The 21,371-nt window shown below is 38.4% G+C and overlaps 1 protein-coding gene across 1 annotated transcript; it reads left to right on the top strand.

The window, feature by feature from the left end:
• Positions 1 to 790: 790 nt before the first annotated feature.
• LOC102909597 (olfactory receptor 8B3-like) lies at positions 791 to 2,314 on the top strand. The gene has a single exon (XM_015991556.3). The coding sequence runs from the start codon at positions 1,216 to 1,218 to the stop codon at positions 2,143 to 2,145; it is 930 nt and encodes a 309-aa protein (XP_015847042.3). The 5' UTR covers positions 791 to 1,215; the 3' UTR covers positions 2,146 to 2,314.
• The last annotated feature ends 19,057 nt before the right edge of the window (positions 2,315 to 21,371 follow it).

A 21,371-nucleotide genomic window follows, 5' to 3' on the forward strand; every position in this document is an offset into this window, starting at 1 on the left:
TGGTGGGGGCATGGTAATGAAATATACCTCTAGCTGAAGAACTATTGGCAATTAATGGCTAGTGTGGGAAACATGTTTAGTTTCAAGGATTCAGCCCCTAAGAGGCTACCTACTCTCAAGTAGATGATTCTATACTCATATAATACAGGTAGTGACAAGTAGAGTCAGTGGGTTAAAGAAATTGAAAAGAAGAGATGAACCTAGGAAGAAATAATGGTGGGAAAATGAAGAAAATCAGAGGAGAAAAAAGTCAAGGATGAATTACATCAAAACACATTCTGTTTGTGTATAAAATTTTTATACAATAACAGCAAAACAAAACAATAGTGTATACCTCCAATAAGCCAATGTCATTATTCGTGAACTAGTTTGTAAGCACCATGGCAACAAAGCCTGATCTCTGGGGGAAAATGTCTGGTAAACATAAGCTTTTCAATTTTTAATTAGGTCCCTAAGATTACAAACTCATAAAACCCTCTTGGGTTATTACCAGGTGACTCTTGTGACATTAGTAGACATTATTTAGCAACCTCTGGATTAGAGAAGAAATTCTGGGAAAAGTCACCACTGGAAATCATGAACTACAGCTCATGGTTTTCCAGAATCAAGAAGAATGAGGGCTCTGGATTACCCAGTCCAAAATGAATTACTCGACATGGAAAAGCCAAATCTAGTAACAACAGAAAACAACATTTTTTTTCTAGGCTATCTAGGCTATCCACTTTACAGCTCACCTGTGACATGTGTACTTGCCCCTCTGTGAGAGCAGAGTAGAAAAATTACTAAAGTGACTTGTGAGTTCCCCATGTACAAAGGTAAGCAATGAATTGGATGCGTGATTTTTCCTTCCAAATCACCTCTGAGCAATCCAGTGAGTCTTTGATGTGCCTTGTCTCTTCTCTTTTGAGATGACCACTGAGCCTAAATAGGGGCATGGATTGTTAAGATAGAAGACCAGAGATGCCAGAGTCAAGAGTAGTCATTGGTGACCTGAATATTATTCTCAAACAAATGGCCTTTCATATATTTGTGGTTATTTCTATACATGAACTCCAAAATTGTAAAAAACAGAGGCACAGAGAAGTGTGTTCTTGATTTTATTATTTGATTCTGGTTCTTATTCTTATTCTAATGGGGTATGTTGGAGAAGCCTGGGATTTCATTTTAATGTCACTATTTAATGTTACTCTTTTCGCAGATATGACCTAGAAAAGAATGGCTTTAGGCAATGACTCTTCAGTGAAGGAATTCATCCTGCTGGGATTGACACAGCAGCCAGAGCTCCAGCTGCCTCTCTTCTTCCTCTTCTTGGGAATCTATGTGGTCTCCATGGTGGGGAACCTGGGTTTGATTGTTCTGATCATTTTGAACCCTCACCTGCACACCCCTATGTATTACTTTCTCTTCAACCTTGCCTTCACAGATCTCTGCTACTCCTCTGTCATAACCCCCAAAATGCTGGTGAGTTTTGTGAAGCAGAACATCATCTCCCATGCTGAGTGCATGACTCAGCTCTTTTTCTATGCCTTCTTCGTTATTGATGAATGCTACATTTTGACAGCCATGGCCTATGACAGATATGCTGCCATCTGCAAACCCCTGCTTTACCAGGTCAACATGTCCCATCAGGTCTGCCACTTGATGATGGTGGGTGTGTATGTGATGGGGTTTGTGGAAGCCATGGCCCATACTGGTAGCATGCTGAGACTTGTCTTCTGTGATGGCAACATCATCAATCAGTATGTATGTGACATACTTCCTCTCCTGAAGCTCTCCTGCACAAGTACTACCATCAATGAGTTGTTGGTGTTCATTGTTGTGGGTATCAATGTAACAGTGCCCAGCCTGACTATCTTTATTTCTTACACCTTGATCCTTTCCAACATCCTCAGCATCCATTCTGCAGAGGGTAGGTCAAAAGCCTTCAGTACCTGTGGCTCCCATGTAATAGCTGTTTCTTTTTTCTTTGGTGCTGCAGCATTCATGTATCTTAAGCCTTCTAGTACATCTGTGGATGAAGATAAAGTATCTACCATTTTTTATACAGTTGTGGGCCCAATGCTGAATCCTTTCATCTACAGTATAAGGAATAAGGATGTCCATATTGCAGTGAGAAAAACTTTGAAGAAAAGGATGTTTGCCTAAGTGGAATCGGTATTTGTTATGGAAGTTAATCTTAGGACATATGAGGTTTACAACTACAGAGAGAACCAGCTCATTTGCAGAGCATTTGCTTACATGCATGGGACCCTGGATTTGGCCCACAGTATTGAAAAACTTCAATGGCTACAACAACTAAAATAACATTAAAAAAAAAAAAAAAAAAACAACTCCCCAATGGTGAGGACAGTGTAGCATTAAAATTATTTAACACTATTTAAAATTAAGTTAAATATCAAGGAAACTTCAGAAGGAAATACAGTAAAGAATGATTAACTCATTATCCTTTCACAGTAGAATGCATAGTTTATTCTACAACTTTCTAAAATCATATGTATTGTCAGTATTGAAAGGTGAAGAACACATTTTTGTACCTATCTACTCATACAGTACACTTTAGGCTTAGAAATCACAAGGATTTTTTTTTTCTGACAAGGCATTTATTAGCTCCTGAGTGTTTCTGGGCCAGGAGCAGTTTGGGGCTGAAAGCAAGCTCTGAAGAGTCTTGAGTGTGCACCATGGTGCTCTTGGGGTTCATGAGGACCTGGAGATAGGAGTCTTGTGTGTGGTTCCACTTGTCCTCCATTCAGAAAAAGGGCAGGGCCTTCCAACTCCAGTGTGCCCCAGAAGAACCAGTCCAACCAGTCCCTAGCCATCCCATTGCTGGCTGGCTGCAGTTGGTGTGTTTGGCAGTGGGGGTTGGAATTGGCTTCTCTATGTGTCCAATGTCTATATCGTGGGGTCACATGTAAACTGCCCACCTAGAAATGAGGGAGCCATAGAGATGAGATTCCACATCATCCTTAGGTGATTCCTGTGGAGGTAGCAGAAATCACAAGGACTTAAGTACAAAGCACTCGATGATATTATACTCAGAAACAAAAAGGTCACGAGATCTTCTACATATACATTTTGAATATCTTTGCAGTTTGTGTTTGAGGAATAATATTCATGCCCTCTTGCATGCTAGGCAAGTGCTCTTCCACTGATCAATATCTTAACCACAACTGTGAGATCTTTGATGAGGGTACATCTAGAAGTCTTATGTCGCTGTACTAGAAGTCCTTTGTCGAGACAAAAATTTCAGTAGTATTAAAGACAATGTGTCATTTATTCAGTTAGTACCCCTCTGGGGATCTTTGTAGGAGAGTTCATTTCAAAACTTCCTTTGTCTCTCTGAATGTTCAAATGATGTGGGAAATGCCCTTTTCACTCTGATCTTTTCTCTTCAGTCTTAAATCAGTTTGGGAAACAGCAGTTGATGGATGAGTTTGTTGTAATTCCAGTGCCTGAAGACTGAAAATGAAAGGCTTTAGGTCATTCAGGCTAAAGGGAACCTATATCAGGTTTTTCCCTCATGGTCTTGACGGTAAGTACATGAATATATGGACCTGTTATGTCTTCAATGGGAAGGATTTAACTAAGCAAATTTACTAATTATGGGTAGAAGAATTTCCTCTTTTACTCAAGTAAATCATATAATTTTAATTTATAAGCAGTCAGCTTTTTCCCTTTAATAATTTCCAATTTTGGCACATATATGCAATGGAGTACTATTCAGCTGTAAAAAAAACAATGATATTATGAAATTTGCAGGCAAATGGATGGAACTAGAAAATATCATCCTGTGTGAGGTAACTCCTACTCAGAAGGACAAACATAGTATGTACTCACTCAAAAGTGATTACTAGATGTGAGGGAAAGTATGGTCAGACTGCAACCCACAGCTCCAGAGTGGCTAGCTAACAGGGAAAGACCCTAGGAAGGACACATGGATGATTCAGAGAAGAAGTCGATGAGATCTGTATGAGTGAACTGGGTGTGGGGGGTGGCAGAAGGCGAGGAGTGGGGGATGAGAACAGAGGGAAGTGAGAGGGTCAAGCTGGAACAGGGACAGAGTGGGAGGCCAGGGAGGGAGATATCATGATAGATGAGGACATCATGGGAATAGGAAGAGGCAGGGTGCTGGGGAGCCTCTTAGGAATCCACAAAGATGACCCCACCTTGGACTGCTGGCAGTGGTCCAGAGGGTGTCTGGTCTGGTCTACTCTGGTATCCAGTCTAGTGAATACCCTAACTGTCATCCCAGAGCCTTTGTCCAGTGACTGATGGAGGCAGATGTAGAGATCCATGGCTAGGCACCAGGCTGAACTCCAGGGATCCAATCGATGAGAGAGAGAGGAGGGATTCTGCAGTTGAGGGACGTCAACATCATGATGGGAAGACTTGCAGAGATGACTGGCCACACTAGTGGAAGCCCATGGACTGTAGACTAGTGGCTGTGGAACCCCCATGGGACTGCACTAGGCCCTCTGCATATGGAAGATGGTTGTTTGGCTCGAAATGTTTGGGGGAACCCAGGCAGGGAGATCGGGATCCATCCTTGAAGCATGGGCAGGCTTTTAGGAATCTGGTGCCTGTGGTGTGACGCCTTGAGCAGCCTTGGTGCAGTGGGAAGGGGCTTGGACCTGCCTAGGCTTAGTGTGCTGGGCTCTGCTGACCCTCCATTGGAGACCTTGATTTGGGGGATGTGGACATGGCTCGGGAGAGAGGGCTTTAGGGTGGAAGGAGGGAGAAGGTGGGATCTCTGGGTGGTAAGTAGAGTGAGTGGAAAAATTCTTAATAAAGAAAAATGAAAAAAATTTCCACTTTCAATTTCTCCCAGAATTCTACATACAATGATGCAGTTTTTTGATTTGGGAGATGTGGAGATGTGGGGTGGCTTGGGAGAGGACTTTAGGGTGGGAGGAGGTAGAAGGTGGAATCTCTGGGTGGTATGTAGACTGAGTGGAAAATTTCTTAATAAAGAAAAATGAAAAAAAATCCACTTTCATTCTCTCTCAGAATTCTACATACAATGATGCAGTTTATTGAAGTAATGTAAACTGAGCATGTATCTTATTTTAGATATCAAGATATGTGAACTTTAGTCAAACATTAAATATACAGCCAGATATTATGTGGAGAGAGAGTCTAAATTGGAGCTCTTCATCTGGTCCCTCTCCTAGTAGCTCAGCGAAGAAGAGGGGCAGGAGGATTGTAGGCATCAGAGGGGATAGAAGACCCCAAGAAAACACGGGCAACTGAATCAACTAAACAGGGCACATCTGAGCTCAGAGAGCCTGAACGGGACAAGCATGTGTCTTGCAGGGGTGTGCACCAGGTCCTCTGTGTAAATGTTGTGGCTCTTAGGTTGGTGTTTTTGTGGGAATCCTAACTGAGAGCAGGTATGTCTTTGACTCTTGCCTACTCTTCGAACTCCTTTCCTCCTGTGGGTTTGCATTGTACAGCTTCCTTGTGAGGGATAAAAAAATTAAAATAAAAAATATAAATGTGCAGATGGTGAAGATGCCGTGATGCCTCTGATCTCAGAATGCTTCAGATTAGTAAGATGGTGTAAAATAATTTTTGTTTCTGTGAGTTTGTGTCAGAAAAATAACATACAATGTCTTGAACAAATGTAATTGTACTGATACCCACTGCCTTCTTTTCTTGGGTTGGCTGGTAGGAAGGGCTCTTTGGAGGTGGCAAGTGACCTTACAGAAGGCAACATTGCCTGCTCAACATCTAAGCAGGAGGAGGGACTGAACAGCATTTCAGATGCAGGAACAGTCTTTATGATGATCTAGAATGATTAGGGAAAGAGATGAATGCTATGGGAAAGGGTGGAGCAGAAAAACATGCATGCAAGTGTGAAGAATAATTAGTAAATGAAGTTTTATCAGTTCATTTTAAGAAAAAAAGAATTAATGTCAAGAAGCACAATAAAAATTCAGGTGATATCAAATATACAATGGATTTCCTTTTCTTCTTTCCTCCGAATTCTGAAGCTCAGTCCATGTTCATTTATAACGAATCTATAGTGAAATTGATGAAACAACAAATTTTAATGACAAATATTTTCATGTCCACTAGGAGAAGTGATGTTTCTTTGCTGTTACTAGATATCATTGAGGCAACAGCAGGAGTTAGCTGGATGTCCCTTGATTATGTCTCTCTCTCTCCCCACCCCCTCAGTTAAGTGTGTTAAATGGAAAGATCAGGGGAAATGGTCTGGTTTTGAGTCCAGGTTCTATAAGTTTTGAGTCCTTGTCCTTTCAGTCTTAGAACTAATATTAAAACTGCTGTGGTATACATTAAATAAATTATATGGGTTTTAAAAGTACTACATATTGTGTTTAAATATCATTTTAAGGAATATAAATGAACAGTTTTTTTTTTTCACTTAACTTCCTGAAGTCAGTATGTATTTGATACTCAGTAGCCCCCCACTGCTTATTTTAGTTTTGTTTTTCATTGAGACAGGATTGTATTTTGTAGCCCAGGGTAGTCATGAAGTTAATCCCTGGAGCAATGAGATTGTAGGTGTGTCTACTATTCCTGGCTTAACAACCTCTCAATGTTGATGATGGCCTGCTGGTGGTTCCAGCATCTGCCATTGCTAATATCTATGCAAGCAACTGATCTTGGTTTTTCTGTTATTAAAATTAAGTTGGTTGAATTTGTGCTAACATACATATGGAATTAACTCAGGGCTATTTAAGATTCATATACATCTATGAAAAACCATATTTAATTTTAAAATTGTAAGATCAATTCAAATTATAATATAAATGGAAATATACTTCTGTTACAATTATCATAAATATATTAGAATAATAGCATATTTAAAAGTAATTATGGAGCCGGGCGGTGGTGGCGCACGCCTTTAGTCCCAGCACTCGGGAGGCAGAGCCAGGCGGATCTCTGTGAGTTCGAGGCCAGCCTGGGCTACCAAGTGAGTTCCAGGAAAAGGCGCAAAGCTACACAGAGAAACCCTGTCTCGAAAAACCAAAAAAAAAAAAAAAAGTAATTATGGAAATATATGTATTTACTACTTGGAAAGGATGTAGTATCTTCCCATGTCAGAAAGCATTAAATACACACGAATATACCTTCATTTTGAAAGGATTTTTTTGTTGAAATTGTACCATTGTTATATACTAATTTACTTATTCACTCATTGAAAAGCAATTATGCCCAAGAAGTCAAGGTAACCCCAAGTCATAGGAGCTAGGTAATTATACCTGAAACTAATGCACATGATGGCATATATGTTAAAAGCCTTATTTTTGAAGACAGGATAAATTGCTGAGTCATCTGAAAAATAGGTTTGTATACATACATATAATAGGATCCTTTAAATAAAAATAAAGCAGGAATCTTAAGCATTAGATCTAAGGTCATTGTGCGCTGACAGCCTGCTTTTCTTTCTTAGTGATATGTAACACTCCATCAGGCATCAGGTCTCACTAATCTTGATATTGCTGTCTCAGTACAGTTCCACATTGTCTTCATTTTCTTTGTTTACCAGTGGTTTTTATGCAGGTGTGTTCCTGCATGAAGTTTTGTTCATGTCCCCTTCCCCAGGACAGGGGATTGTAGTAGTACTATTTTTAGTATTTTTGAGGACCCTCTGTACTGAATGTCATAGTGACTGTTGTAGTGGACTTTCCCATTAATAGGGTACATGGTGATACAATTTTATGAAAATATATTTTACATTCAGAGACTGGGCTTCAAACCAAGTTAATTATACATCTTGATATCACTTAAGAGCTAAGATTGATATCTTGTTGTATATTCAGGCTGTTTGTTTAACCTGAAATTAAGAGAACAATGTAACAAGCCACCATATTTGGTTTGAATTTTCTGTCTTCAGCTTTTACAACTTAAGCTAATGTATAGCTTTGATGTTGGTTATTAATTCTTCTATGTCTATGACCAAAATTTATTCTTATAGGCCCCTGACTCAGAGTAACATGTGTGTAAGTATATGTTGTGAGAGTCATTTGCTAAAAGCAGCCAATATGTTGGGAGCAAACTTACAAAATAAGTATCTACCATACAATTTGAAAACAACATGCAGGTGTAGCTTGATAATGCCTCTTTGAGGTTATTTTTACTATTTTGAGTGAGTTGGGGAGAGTCAATAAAATGACTTCTACCCTTTAAAAATCTGTTACATGCTTCTGTAAAGAATCCTTTGTCTCTTTCTCAGGCCAGACTTTCTATGTTGTTCAAAAACTATGGAGCAAAACCCTTTGTTAGGAAGAGATATTAGGACAGTCAGACAGCAGATAGATAAACACAGTAGACAGACTACAACTAGACCAGTAGCCATAATCTATGGGCAGACAGAAGACACAGGGAGCAAAGTGGTGAATTCAAATTTGGGCTTGCTTTTAGTCAAATTCCTTCAAGAGGAAATCTGTGTTTTCATCGTTTATTACATTATTGACACAGATGTATAACTGAACTTTTAAAATAAAAAACAAAATAAGACAAATTTAAATGGCCCAGAACAAAATGTTGACTTTTGATTTTATTGGGTAAAGTGATTGGAAAATAGAAAACAATATGTAGTACGTAAAAAAGAGAAAGTTCTGAACTACAGCACTCAAACAGCAGAGGTTATAGAAAAGGAACAACCATCCCATGTAGACTTGGCAGAAACCTAGGGAAGGCTCTCTTGTATGAAAATGAAAAAAAAATCTCTAAGAATTAAGGAGAAAAGTGCCTCAATAAATATATACCTAGGTCAGATCAATGTGCTCCTTAATATAATATAGTGATTATGAGAGATTTCAACATTTCAGATTTGTATCACAGAAGGCAGTCCATCAATATATGAATGGGCCAAAAATTCCCCAAAGGAGAGTCATAAAAATTGAGGAGAAGTTGAGAAGAAGTCAGAGAAACACAGGGTATAGAATGAAAACTAACCAAAATTAATTTATGGAAATCAAAGCAACCCTAGTAATGATGAATGAACAATTTCCAATATTTTAAAATACTTGACAATAGTAACAAGAGTATTGATATAATTGAATTCCTAGTTAAAATATAGTGGCAGGAGACATCAAGAAAAGGTTATGTATACATACAGTGCTAGTAAGAGACTACTAGTAAGAGTAAGTGACTGGTAAGAGACCAAGTTAGAATCAGACAGAATACCTCAAACATAAGAAAGAGCCCACAAGTTTGTACAAGTGAGAGGCCGCTCCACCTTTCAAGGAGGCAGTTCCTCTTGGTTTTGGAGGTCAGGTAAAGACAGTGAGAAAGGGAGATACTAATGTTAGATTGTTCACCAGCTGCCTGGATGATGTGAAAATAACAGAAGAACAGTGCAAGAGAATCACTGGCCTGTAGATGTAACCAACCGTCTTATTAAATAAGAAACACAGAACCAATGCAAAGAAGAAAGCCAAGAGATCAGAGCTAAGAGCCTTACCCGCCTGCTACAGCTAGCCCCTTAAGCCAAGAGACCTCTCAGAAAGAGCGCTACTTCCTGTCTGTTTGTCTTTATATAGACTTTCTGTTCTGCCTTCTCATTGGTTGTAAAACCAACCACATGACTGCCTTGTCACTGTCTGTTGTACAACCCTCCAGGTCTTCTATGGTATTGAGATTAAAAATGTGTGTCTCCAATGTAGGCTGTATCCTTGAACACACAGAGATCTATCTAGCTCTGCCTACCAAGTGCTGGGATAAAGGTGTGCACCACCAACGCCCAGCTTTTGCTATGGCTCTGATAGCTCTGACCCCCGGGCAACTTTATTTATTAACATACAATTAAAAATCACATTTCAGTACAAATAAAATACCACCATATTTTCCCTTTTCTATTTTAATAAAAAGAAAAAAAGAAAAATGTTATAACTAACGTAAGAAAAACTATATATAAATGTACAATAACTTTATACAATATATACAAGTAATAAATACTTAAACAATGTCTAGTCCATTTGTATTTGACAAATTCAGAGAAAATAATTCCATTATCCATCCTATTTTGGTAAGTCCAAAATGTGCCTAATTCACTTTCTATCCTAACTAGTCTTCAACTATAACTAATTAATCTTCAACTATAACTAATTAATCTTCAACTCCCTCAGAGACCCAAGAAGGAAATAATATTGCCTAACAAAAAATAAAAACAGGAAGTGCATGCAAGCAACTTCCAAAAATTTGTGAGTTGACAGAAACAGCCAGCTGCCTGTACAGTCACCTGAGGTTTCTCTGCAGTGTTGGGGCATCATCTTCAGCCTATGGGTTTATCGTATCTGACAGACTCATTTGTGAAGTAGGTTGTATACAAGGTCAACAGTTCAACCTCACATTGGGTGAGAGCAGTCCATGTACTAGAAACACCTGAATTCCACTAGTGTCATGTCATGATTCAGGATTTTAAATTCTGGAAATTGTTGATGGTTTTTGAATTCAGCTGTCCATTCTTCTTGGCTGTGTATATATGGCTTCATCTCAGCATCCCCTTCTCCACATCCCTCTATTAAATGCCAGTCTACTATTGAGAGGCGTGAGCTTAGTTACCCTTCAAGAATAACTGTTTCAGCTGCTGTTCCATTGTACATCAGAAGCCATTGGCCCACTGCCTGTTCAGCTGCCTTCAAAGAAAAGGGCATGGTACCTTTTCCGGACTGTGAAGGCCACTTCAGGGATGGTGCCATATCGTCTTGGCCTCAGAAGATGCCTTTTGATAAAGCCATAACCACACTTGTTTTGGCAAGAATCAGTAGTCCTTTGTTTCGTGTCCTGTCTGTCCTGTTTGTCAACAATTGTTTCAGGGATACTTTGTTGTCCAGTGGCTAACTTTTGCACAATGAAAGTTAACTCCATATGCAGTTTCTTCAATGCCCATATTTTCTCTGAAGTAGATTGGTACTGCCAGGAGCTGACATGTCTCATAGTCATAACAAAAAAGAAAATTTTTCTAAGTTATTAAAACATTTTAAATGCCATATTCTGTAGATCTCAGAAGGGTTTGAAGAGGACCTGTCTATCTAAAATATATATGCTCAATTTTTTAAAACATATCTAATATGACTACAAGTTCGATTGTAATGTCTAACTACTAACTTTCATTTCTTTATATCCTAATAGTTGGTAATAATAACATTCAAGGAACAGAAAATTGCATTACATTGTTAAATGAAAGGTAGATTCATTAAAATCTAGAAATATACATATAGATTAGATTTCTATTTTAATAAAAAGAAAAAGGTTATAACTAACATAAGAAAAACTATATATAAATGTACAATAACTTTATACAATATATACAAGTAACAAATACTTAAACAATGTCTAGTCCATTTGTATTTAATTCTGTAGATTAGAAATATACATATAGCATTTTCTAACAATATCAATTTCAAATTTGTATACAATATAAAACAATCCAATCCAATGTAAAGTATTTGAAACTAGTAATTGTCTTTTACTTTTCTTTTCTTTTTTTTTAAACAAGAACCTTAAATCTAATCTCCTTTGCTTAGCCTTTTTCCTAACCCTCGACAACAACTTGTAACCAACCCCCCTAAACAATGAAAATTATCCCAGACACAAAACACATTAAAAAGACCAAAAAACCACCTGCCCCACACCACCTCTTTGGGAATGTGGGCATCGTATTCTTAAAATGGATTCCTGCTAGGTATGGGTGAAGTTATCTTTATCCTAAAAGAAAAATTTTAGGTTAATTGTCAAATTCTAGGAAAGGTAACTATATCCTTGATTATCCAGTCTGTGTATAATGCCAAAGTTCAGGGTTTATCTCAAGTCTTTATTCAAGTAGTCTTTGAGACTGGATCATCTCAGCTAGCCCTCTCAAAATTGCTCTGAACACCTTGTAGTTCAAAGCTGATATGTAGATGATGTTTGTCAGCTTAGTGATATTATTATTGTCCACGTGGAATTGTTGTTGTTGTGGGGTCCCATCTTCTTCCTGGAGTCTTCAGTTGATGTTATGCCTGGCCGTGATTTCCTGCAGAAATCTGATAAGAGACTCGAACACAAAGACATAGATATGCAGTTAATTGAAGCCTTTTTTTTCTAGAATTAGTTAGTACTCTATATGACCATTCATATCTTAACAAAGTTTAAAATGTGTATATATGCCGGGCGGTGGTGGCGCACGCCTTTAATATCAGCACTCGGGAGGCAGAGGCAGGTGGATCTCTGTGAGTTCAAGGCCAGCCTGGGCTACCAAGTGAGTTCCAGGAAAAGGCGCAAAGCTACACAGAGAAACCCTATCTCGAAAAACAAACAAAAAAAAAAGTGTATATATATCTATATATATATATATATTAATCTTGTCAATTTTGATATAAAATTTATACTTTAAGAAAAGTTTAAAGAATCAGAATAGAATCAAAGAGTTGAGATTAGTAATAGAATAGTCCCTTAATTAATTTGGCTTTTCTCCTGTCCCATAGCAGAAGATGGTTCTTTTCTTCTGGCATGATACAGGGAGTTTGCATTTTCCTTTTAACAACATGCTTGAGTTTAAAGAAGGAGAGAGCCATTCTCCAACTCCAAAGTCAGCTTTAAATTTTAGTTGAACTGGTTCTATGAGAAGACTAATAGTGTTCAATTTCTTTACAGAAGAGCAGAAACTTAGGAAGACTTATAAAATTTTTTAGATGATATACCCATACGCCATTTCACTCTGTTTCCTGGGATAGATGATTTGTCCCTTTTCTTCGGTTGTCTCATTTGTCCAGTGTTCTTCAGATTCCTTAACCTTCATTCTCCTAAAAGACAAAAACAAAAACCTTTCCCCAAGACTAACTTTGAGGATGTTACTTTTTGGCAAGTTATTATCTGATTAAATAAAAAGGCATGTGTTACTGGTATAAGTTAGTTTAAATTGGATGTTTATGCTGGTTGATGAACTATCACCTCCTCTAATTAAGAGGTCTCTCTTGTTCAAATCCAACCTTTATCAATTTTGATGGTACCCACAGCTAATCTTCTCCTGTAGAAACAAAAGCAAAACCACGTCCCCAATGTAATACATATCCTGGTTTCCATTCTGAGGTCAGCACATCCTTAAAGTATATAGGCTGATTTAATTCTGTAGTTTTTTTCTATTATCCAATGTCTCTCTGCAGCTGTTGTTCCTTTCTCATTGGCATTGAGAAAATTCAAAGTTAATAGAGCAATATGCAGTCTATTTCTGGGGGGGTTTGTTACCCCTTTCTGTTTATTTACCATATCCTTTAGAGTTCTGTTTGATCTTTCTATAACTGCTTGACCTGTAGGATAATGTGGTATGCCTGTAATATGCTTTATATTGTAATAAGCAAAAAACTGTTTCAGTTTAACAAAGACATATGATGGAGCATTGTCAGTTTTGATTTGTGCAGGTATACCCAAATGAGTGATTACAGAATCAGCTTTTTCAGAACTCAAAGCAGTTGCCCATTGAAATCCTGAATAAGTATCAATGGTATGGTGTACATATTTCAATTTTCCAAATTCTGCAAAGTGAAACATGTCTATCTGCCAGATTTCATTCCTCTGAGTACCCTTTGGGTTTCATCCAGCTGGTAATGGCATTTGACTGTAGAAGGAACAAGTAGGACATTTCTTTACTCATTCTTTGGCTTGTTACCAGGTTATGGAAAAATCCTTTTTTAAAACTTTACGATTGACATGATGTTTTTTTAAATGAAATTCTGAGGCCTCCAGCACATTTCCTATCAATAATTTATCAATCTCATCATTGCCTTGTGCTAGAGGGCCTGGCAGACCAGTATGGGATGGGATATGAGTTATATATAGAGGATGACTCCTTTTCCTTTTTGTATCTTGTAATTGAATAAATAGTGAAGTTTATTCTGAAGCATCAGGGATAAATTCTGCAGTCTCAATATGTAATACTACTCTTTCAGCATACTGAGAGTCAGTTACTATGTTGTGAGGTTCTGAAAAATTCATTAATACCAACAGAAAGCATACAATTCTGATTTTTAAACTGAATTATAAGGACTTTGAATCACTTTACTTAAATTTTTGGATTTGTAACCTGCCTTTCCTTGTTTGTTCGCATCTGTATAAAATGTACAAACTCCAGATTTGTGTTTTTCCCATACAGTTCGAGGCAAGATCCAATCAGCTCTCTTTATAAGGTCAATTGTAGCTAGAGTTTTCCTGGCTTGCCCACAGTCAGGACAAATCTTTGTCACCCGCCAGTCCCACAGCCGCTCAGACCCAACCAAGTAAACACAGAGACTTATATTGCTTACAAACTGTATGGCCATGGCAGGCTTCTTGCTAACTGTTTTTATATCTTAAAGTAACCTATTTCTAGAAATCTATACCTTGTCACGTGGCTCGTGGCTTACCAGCATCTTCACATGCTTCTTGTGCTGGCGGCATCTGGCAGGCCATCCTTCTGCCTTCCTGTCCTTTTATTTCTCCTCTCTGTTAGTCCCGCCTATCCTTCCTGCCTAGCCACAGCCGATCAGGTTTTATTTATTGATCAATCAGAACAACTTAACATACAGACCATCCCCCAGTACAGCCAAGTGCAGACCATCTCAAACACCTGTACTCAGGCCCATGGTCCTAATCATCCTCTATACGGACCTGCTGGGTAACGCCACAAAGAACCCAAGAAGGACTCCCACAGGACATACAGAACATCCCACAGCACTTCCCCTTTTCTTTTTTTTAAAAGGAAGGTTTTAACTTTTATACATCTTTAAAGCCAGCTTGGTATATTTGGGAATTTGGGCATAGCTTCTCTTACTACTTCCTGCTGGAGGGGGGCGCAGTATCTTATGGGGACACAAAGAAAATTTTAGGTTCATGGAGTAGTCTGTGAGACTGTATCGTCTGAGCCAGTTGCCTTGAAATGATTCTGGATGTTGGATCATCTGGGTCATGGTGTCATCGGAGACCTTTCAGGGGGTCTTGGCTGGTCAAACCTGGTGTATCTTAATCTGGAACAAATCCATAGCCTCTGGCTTTCTGTAGAGACAAAAACAGAGCCTCTTTTCCAAAGCAACATATCCTTACATCTAAATTTTGAAGTCAAGGTACCTTTAAAATATACATTTTGGCATAACTCAACAGCTTTTGCAATCAAATGTTTTTCTTCAGCTACAAATATCAAAGAGAACATAATCCAGATTCTCTGTGTGATAGCCATCTTTATGTGGCTTATTTTTTATATTACTTTTACTTTCTCTTTAAAGACTTTATTTTTTTAAACTTTCTATTTCTTTATATAACTGTCTATGTTCCTTTTCCTCTTTCTTCCAAGCCTATGTACATTTTTACACACATTGTAAAGCATTTAAAGTCTTGTTCCATCTGAATCTGTCTTATTGTGAATCTGTTGCTTTAAGCTGCACCATTTCTAAGACTGAAAAGGTGCCATGGCTGCTTGCTCCGCCCACCTCAGCTTCCCAACAAGCCTGTGGTGCCTTTACTGCCAGCTCTGGGAGCTATCGTGAGTCTATGCTTTTATCCAAGCAGCGTGTAGCCCAGAAACCTTTTTTGTTTTGTACTAGCAAAGGCTAAATCCACCATGCAGCTTAATGTTCCATTTGCAGAGGCCTCATTCCCGCCATACTGCAGGTCAAGCGCACACGCCAGGAACCCGCCAGTAACTCGGCAGCTGCTGCTCATTTGAGAGAGACAATTAGGAAGCTGTTTTTAGTTCCGTTTTAGAATCTTTTTTTCTCAGGTTTTAGGTACAAACTCTTGCCAACACGTTGGGCGCCAATCAATCCTATCACTTTTGGGATATTTGCTGTTAATTTCTCCTGAAAAATTACTGCAAGCTCTTTGCCAAGGTTCACTTTCTGTCCACAATTTTTCAATGTCCTCCTTAGTTAAAGGTATGACAATTTCTGCTGGGTCTATTTCTGCTAATTGATGAAGTCTCAATTTTCCTTTCCAAATCGAGTCAGAGATTTTTTTCCACCTAAGTTTTTAATTTTTTATTTGTTTTATTTGGTAAAAATATCCATTCCAATATAATATCTTCCTTCTGCCTTAATATTCCTGTAGGAGAATGCCTAGAAGATGAAATAACCAAAATGCAATCCAGCTTTGGATCAATATGATCCACGTGCCCTTCATGTACTTTCTTTTCTACCAAGGCCAATTCTTTCTCAGCTTCCGGTGATAATTCTCTTGGACTATTTAATTCCTTGTCACCATCTAAGGTTTTGAATAAATTATTCAGTTCATCAATTTTTACCCCCAAAATAGTTTGTAGTTGAGAAATATCTCCAAATAATCTTTGAAAGTCATTAAGAGTTTGTAGTCTATCTCTCTAATTTGCATCTTTTGGGGTGTAATTTTTTGTAGCTCTATTTTACATCCTAAATAATTAATAAAATCTCCTCTTTGTATCTTTTCAGGAGCAATTTGTAATCCCTAGCAAGGCAAAATTTTCTTTACTTCTTTAAACATTCTTTCTAAAGTATCTGCATTTGAAACAGCCAGTAAAATATCATCCATATAATGATAAATTATAGATTTAGGAAAATTTTTACACATCACTTCTAATGGCCATTGTACAAAATATTGGCACAGAGTTGGGCTATTCAACATTCCCTGTGGGAGGACCCTCCATTGAAATCTTTTAACCAGTTGAGAATTATTATAAATAGGCACTGTGAAAGCAAATCTTTCTCTGTCTTTTTCTCATAAGGGTATTGAAAAGAAAGTCTTTTAAATCAATAACTATGAGAGGCCATCTTTTTGGTAACAGAGTAGGCAAAAGAATTCCAGATTGTAGAGACCCCTTTGGCTGAATTACTTTGTTAATTGCTCTAAGGTCTGTTACCATTCTCCATTTACCAGATTTCTTTTTTAATGACAAATACAGGATAATTCCAAGGGCTGGTTTATTCTTCAATATGCTGAGCATTTAACTGTTCTTCTACCAGCTCTTCTAAAGCCTGGAGTTTCTCTGCTGTTAAAGGCCATCGCTGAAACCATACAGTTTTGTCTGTTAACCATTTTAAAGGTAGAGCTGTTGGTGTCCTTGGAAGATCATCAGTTGTGCCCTTTTCTTGTATAATATGGATGGCTGGTGACCACTCATTAGAATAATATCTTCTAATATTTCTCTCAGAAACATGTGCTAGTTTATGATTTGTTTCTGAGATTGGAGGGATGTTAATCTGAGTATTCCATTGTTGCATCAAGTCTCAACCCCACAGGTTCATAGCTATGTTAGCCATATATGGTTTTAATTTTCCTCTCTGTTCTTCTGGACCTATACATTTGAGTCATCTTGCACTCTGTATTCCTTTATCCCTCCATTGTTTTCTATGTTTTTAGCCTCATCCTTGAACCATTTTAGCCACTGGAGCCTCTGGCTGGGTTCCAGAACAGCCTGTGCCAGCTCCCACCAGTCCTGTGGTATAATCCTACTATATGTTGACCAAGAGTTTAACATTTGCTTTACATATAGGGAATGCATGCCATAAGATACTATTGCCTCCTTAAACCTTCGTAAATCTAACATTTCAATTGGAGCCCAAATATTTGTGTAGTCATTTGATTAGGCAACTGCTGTATGGTTACCAGAAAAATTAAGGGTGACCGTGTGAAAACAGGCTTTCTTTCTGTAACCTTATGATCCAATCTTGAAACAACTTCACTGTTAATTTCTTCAGTCTGAATTTGATTTTCTCTATAATTCATTTTTACAGGTTTAACAAGTTTTCTAAAACTGTTATCCTGGCAGTTAAATTGACTATCTTTTTAAATAGTAAAACGAAGATAAGCATAGTAATAAACTGCATAATTCTATCAACATTAATCTTCTCATATAGTTGTTCCATTGTCAGACTGCCTAAAATTTCAAACAAAGCCCCATTTTCTTCCAATGTACACATAAAACCCATTTTTTTTAATGTGGAAAAAATTTCTCTTTTAAATAGTTTCCTTTAAAATATCTGATATGTTAAATGACTTATCAAGTTTGCGAAAAAGTAGAAATCTGAGGGAATTTCAAAACAGCCGCCTAGTGTCTGAGGTGTGAAGAGAGAGAGAGAGAGAGAGAGAGAGAGAGAGAGAGAGAGAGAGAGAGAACAAGAATGCATAGCCACAAGTTCTGGCTAAGAGCTTAAATCCAGCCACGTGTTCCCTCTTGAGCTGAGTCAAGCCTCTGGCTTCCCTAAGCTCCGATCACATACTTTGGCTTTACAGTCAGGGGCCCTGTTGAGCAGGGCAGGCCTGAGTTGTTTGTAGCACTGGCTTTAAGCAAGTAGCTCCAACTTCAGCTAACCTCTTGGGGCTATGGTCAGTCTGGCCTGAGGCTAAGCCGACCTGGGCCCGGGCTAGGGAGCCGGCCACCCAACAGGAAACTGGACCTGCTGCCAAGCCATGTCAAGTGGTTTTTAATGGATTCTTGTCATGTTTGGATTAAAAATGTGTGTCTCCAATGCTGGCTGTATTCTTGAACACACAGAGATCTACCTAGCTCTGCCTACCAAGTGCTGGTATTAAAGGCGTGCACCACCAATGCCCAGCTTTTGCTAAGACTCTAATAGATCTGACCCCCGGGCAACTTTTTTTTTATTAACATACAATTAAAAATCACATTTCAGTACAAAAAAAAAATACCACCATACTGGCCATCATAAAAAAATTTGAATTTTGAGCATACCAATAGGAACAAAATAGAATGGTCTGGGAGGTGGACATAGTAGAAATCCAGGCTTTAGAGTGTGGGAAGCAGATGACTTCCTGAGTGAATGCCTGTCGTTGACATGAGTACAGCCATATCAAGTACATGAATGCCTTAAATCCAGGGAAATGTCAAACCTTCCATGGGTCAATCTCAGAGAAATGGCAAAGACTTGCCCTGGTCTGTGTGTGGATATGTACAGAAAGTATCAGCTACAGCTTCCTTCTCCTAGATGTTTATAGTCTGAGAATGCCCTTCTACAGAAACCTCCTTGTGAGTTTAGCTAAACCCATTTCCTTGTTCAGTCTTATGGAATAAAATTGCCTCTTCCTTCAGCCATATACAACGAACTCACTATGGTAATTTGAATAAGAATGGCCCTCATAGACTCATACATTTGAATGCATGGTCCTCAATTGGTTAAACTGCTTGGGAAGGATTAGGAGGTGTAGCTTTGATGGAGGATGTGTGTCACTGGGGTTGGGCTTTGAGGTTTCTAAAACCTATCCCAGGCCCAGTCTCTCTTTGCCTCCTATTTGAGGATAAGGGTACAGTCTCTCAGCTACTGTCACAGCACCATGCCTGCCTGCCCTGTGCTGTGCTCTCCATCATGATGCTCACAGACTCTAACCCTCTTGGACCCTAAGTCTGATAAACTCTCCTATAAGTTAGTTTGGTCATGGTGTCTCTTCACTGCAATGCAGTATAAGTAGTACAGCTACATCCTTGATTCAGATGTATAGAATAAAGGAGCTGAGTTTCCAGGCTATTTCTGGTGTACCCCCATTAGAGTGTCTGGTTCATCCAATCTCAGCTTTTCTGTATGTATATCTGTGTGTTTTTCCTTTCTTTATTACCTAAGAACCCTTGTCATGTTTTCAGGATACAACCACGTGGACTTCAGAAGTACTGTTAGACCAGTGACTCACTTGGACAATTTTTTTTTTTGAGACAGGGTTTCTCTGTGTAGTTTTGCGCCTTTCCTGGGGCTCACTTGGTAGCCCAGGCTGGCCTCGAACTCACAGCGATCCGCCTGGCTCTGCCTCCCGAGTGCTGGGATTAAAGGCATGCGCCACCACCGCCCAGCTTCACTTGGACAATTTAATCATAGTAAAAATGGACAGAGGTGATCACTTATCCCCTGCCACAGCCATTATGAATGTCATGAACCATTCTTTTCTTTGCCCAGTCTGTCCTTCTCTCTTCTTTTTAAATTCCTTTGTTTTCCTTTTTTAAACAACAAAACAAGAAAAAGTGTTTCACTATATAGCCTTGGATTTGCAATCCCTCAGCTCAGCTTCTTCAATGCTAAGATGCAGACAGTGTACCTGTGGACAGAGTCTAACATTCTTAAAACAAAGGACAGATTAAAAAAGACAAATATGGCCGGGCGGTGGTGGCACATGCCTTTAATCCCAGCACTCGGGAGGCAGAGCCAGGCGGATCTCTGTGAGTTCGAGGCCAGCCTGGGCTACCAAGTGAGTTCCAGGAAAGGCGCAAAGCTACACAGAGAAACTCTGTCTTGAAAAAATAAAAATAAATAAATAAAAAAATAAAAGACAAATATGATAGATAAAATTGTTCAAGATTTTGCATAAAATAGGTGAATAGAAACCAAAAACTTAGAGTTCAAAGAAAACAGTTCAATGTTATGACTAAGACTGAGAGAGACTGAAAAGCTATGTATAAGTGTGATTGGACAAAAAGTAGGAACTAATTAGCAACTTGAAATATGAAACCTGGTTAGCCTGTCTATTCTGATTCTTCTTGGTCCATTTGTGTCATACTCATTCATCCTGAATACATGCCAAGACTCCTTCTAGAATGGAGGCCTATTGATTCACTCTAAGATAGAGAAGGTAATACAATTTCTTAATGGTCAGCTGACTCACACACAGAGGCATAGAACTAGGAACAACAGTATTTCTGTTTTATTTAGAGGGGAGTGATTCTACATTCTACAGCTTAACTTAAGTAAGTTCTTTGTTATAATGGTCTATTTTAGTAGAGGATTTATCCCAAAGAGTATCAATGTCTGCATTAAAAAAAGGTCGAGTGACCTATGAGTTGTGTTCTATTAGAATATCATCAAGTTACTTAGCAGAAAACTTAAAAGCCAGAAGGGCTTTTTGTTTTAAGCACAGCATTTTCTAAGTCTCAACTGTGCCTGTGGAATATATTAGAATATCTAGACAAGTTTTATCAGCCACAACTGGTGTGTTGGTGGCAATGATGTGGATTAAAATACTGGCATACACTAATGAGCAGGGCTAAGGGATGACGTTCATTCAGTGTTACACTGGAGAGCAACACTGCATATATTTTCTTCCTCTGAATGTCCATGTGATGAGGACAAGAAAGCCCAGTTTATCTGTATAAAGTTATGGAACAGGGAAGGGGGATCATACCTTTTTATACATCTAGGACAGTCTTACATGCTACATTATGTGGATCATTGAATTTCATTAAAACAATAATATGATATAGTAACTCTACTGTCTTGATTCATATTACTATCATTGCCATTGTTACAGTGCTCAGGTTAGACATATAGGCCTATGTGTGAAAAGTAAAGTTTCTGCTTGAGCCATATCCTCTTTCATGAGCTGTATGTCGCAGATATCCACCCAATTATGGATATGTAAATAAAAATTAACCAGACCAGAAAATTACAGCTTTGGCATATAGTTTCATTCTTAATTAATAG

The sequence above is a fragment of the Peromyscus maniculatus genome, chromosome 7 (assembly GCF_049852395.1).
Source record: "Peromyscus maniculatus bairdii isolate BWxNUB_F1_BW_parent chromosome 7, HU_Pman_BW_mat_3.1, whole genome shotgun sequence".
NCBI classification, from domain to species: Eukaryota; Metazoa; Chordata; class Mammalia; order Rodentia; family Cricetidae; genus Peromyscus; species Peromyscus maniculatus.

Bases quoted from the DNA above. Each gene is read 5' to 3' on its own strand.
- LOC102909597 (XM_015991556.3), top strand. From the start codon at position 1,216: ATGGCTTTAGGCAATGACTCTTCAGTGAAGGAATTCATCCTGCTGGGA.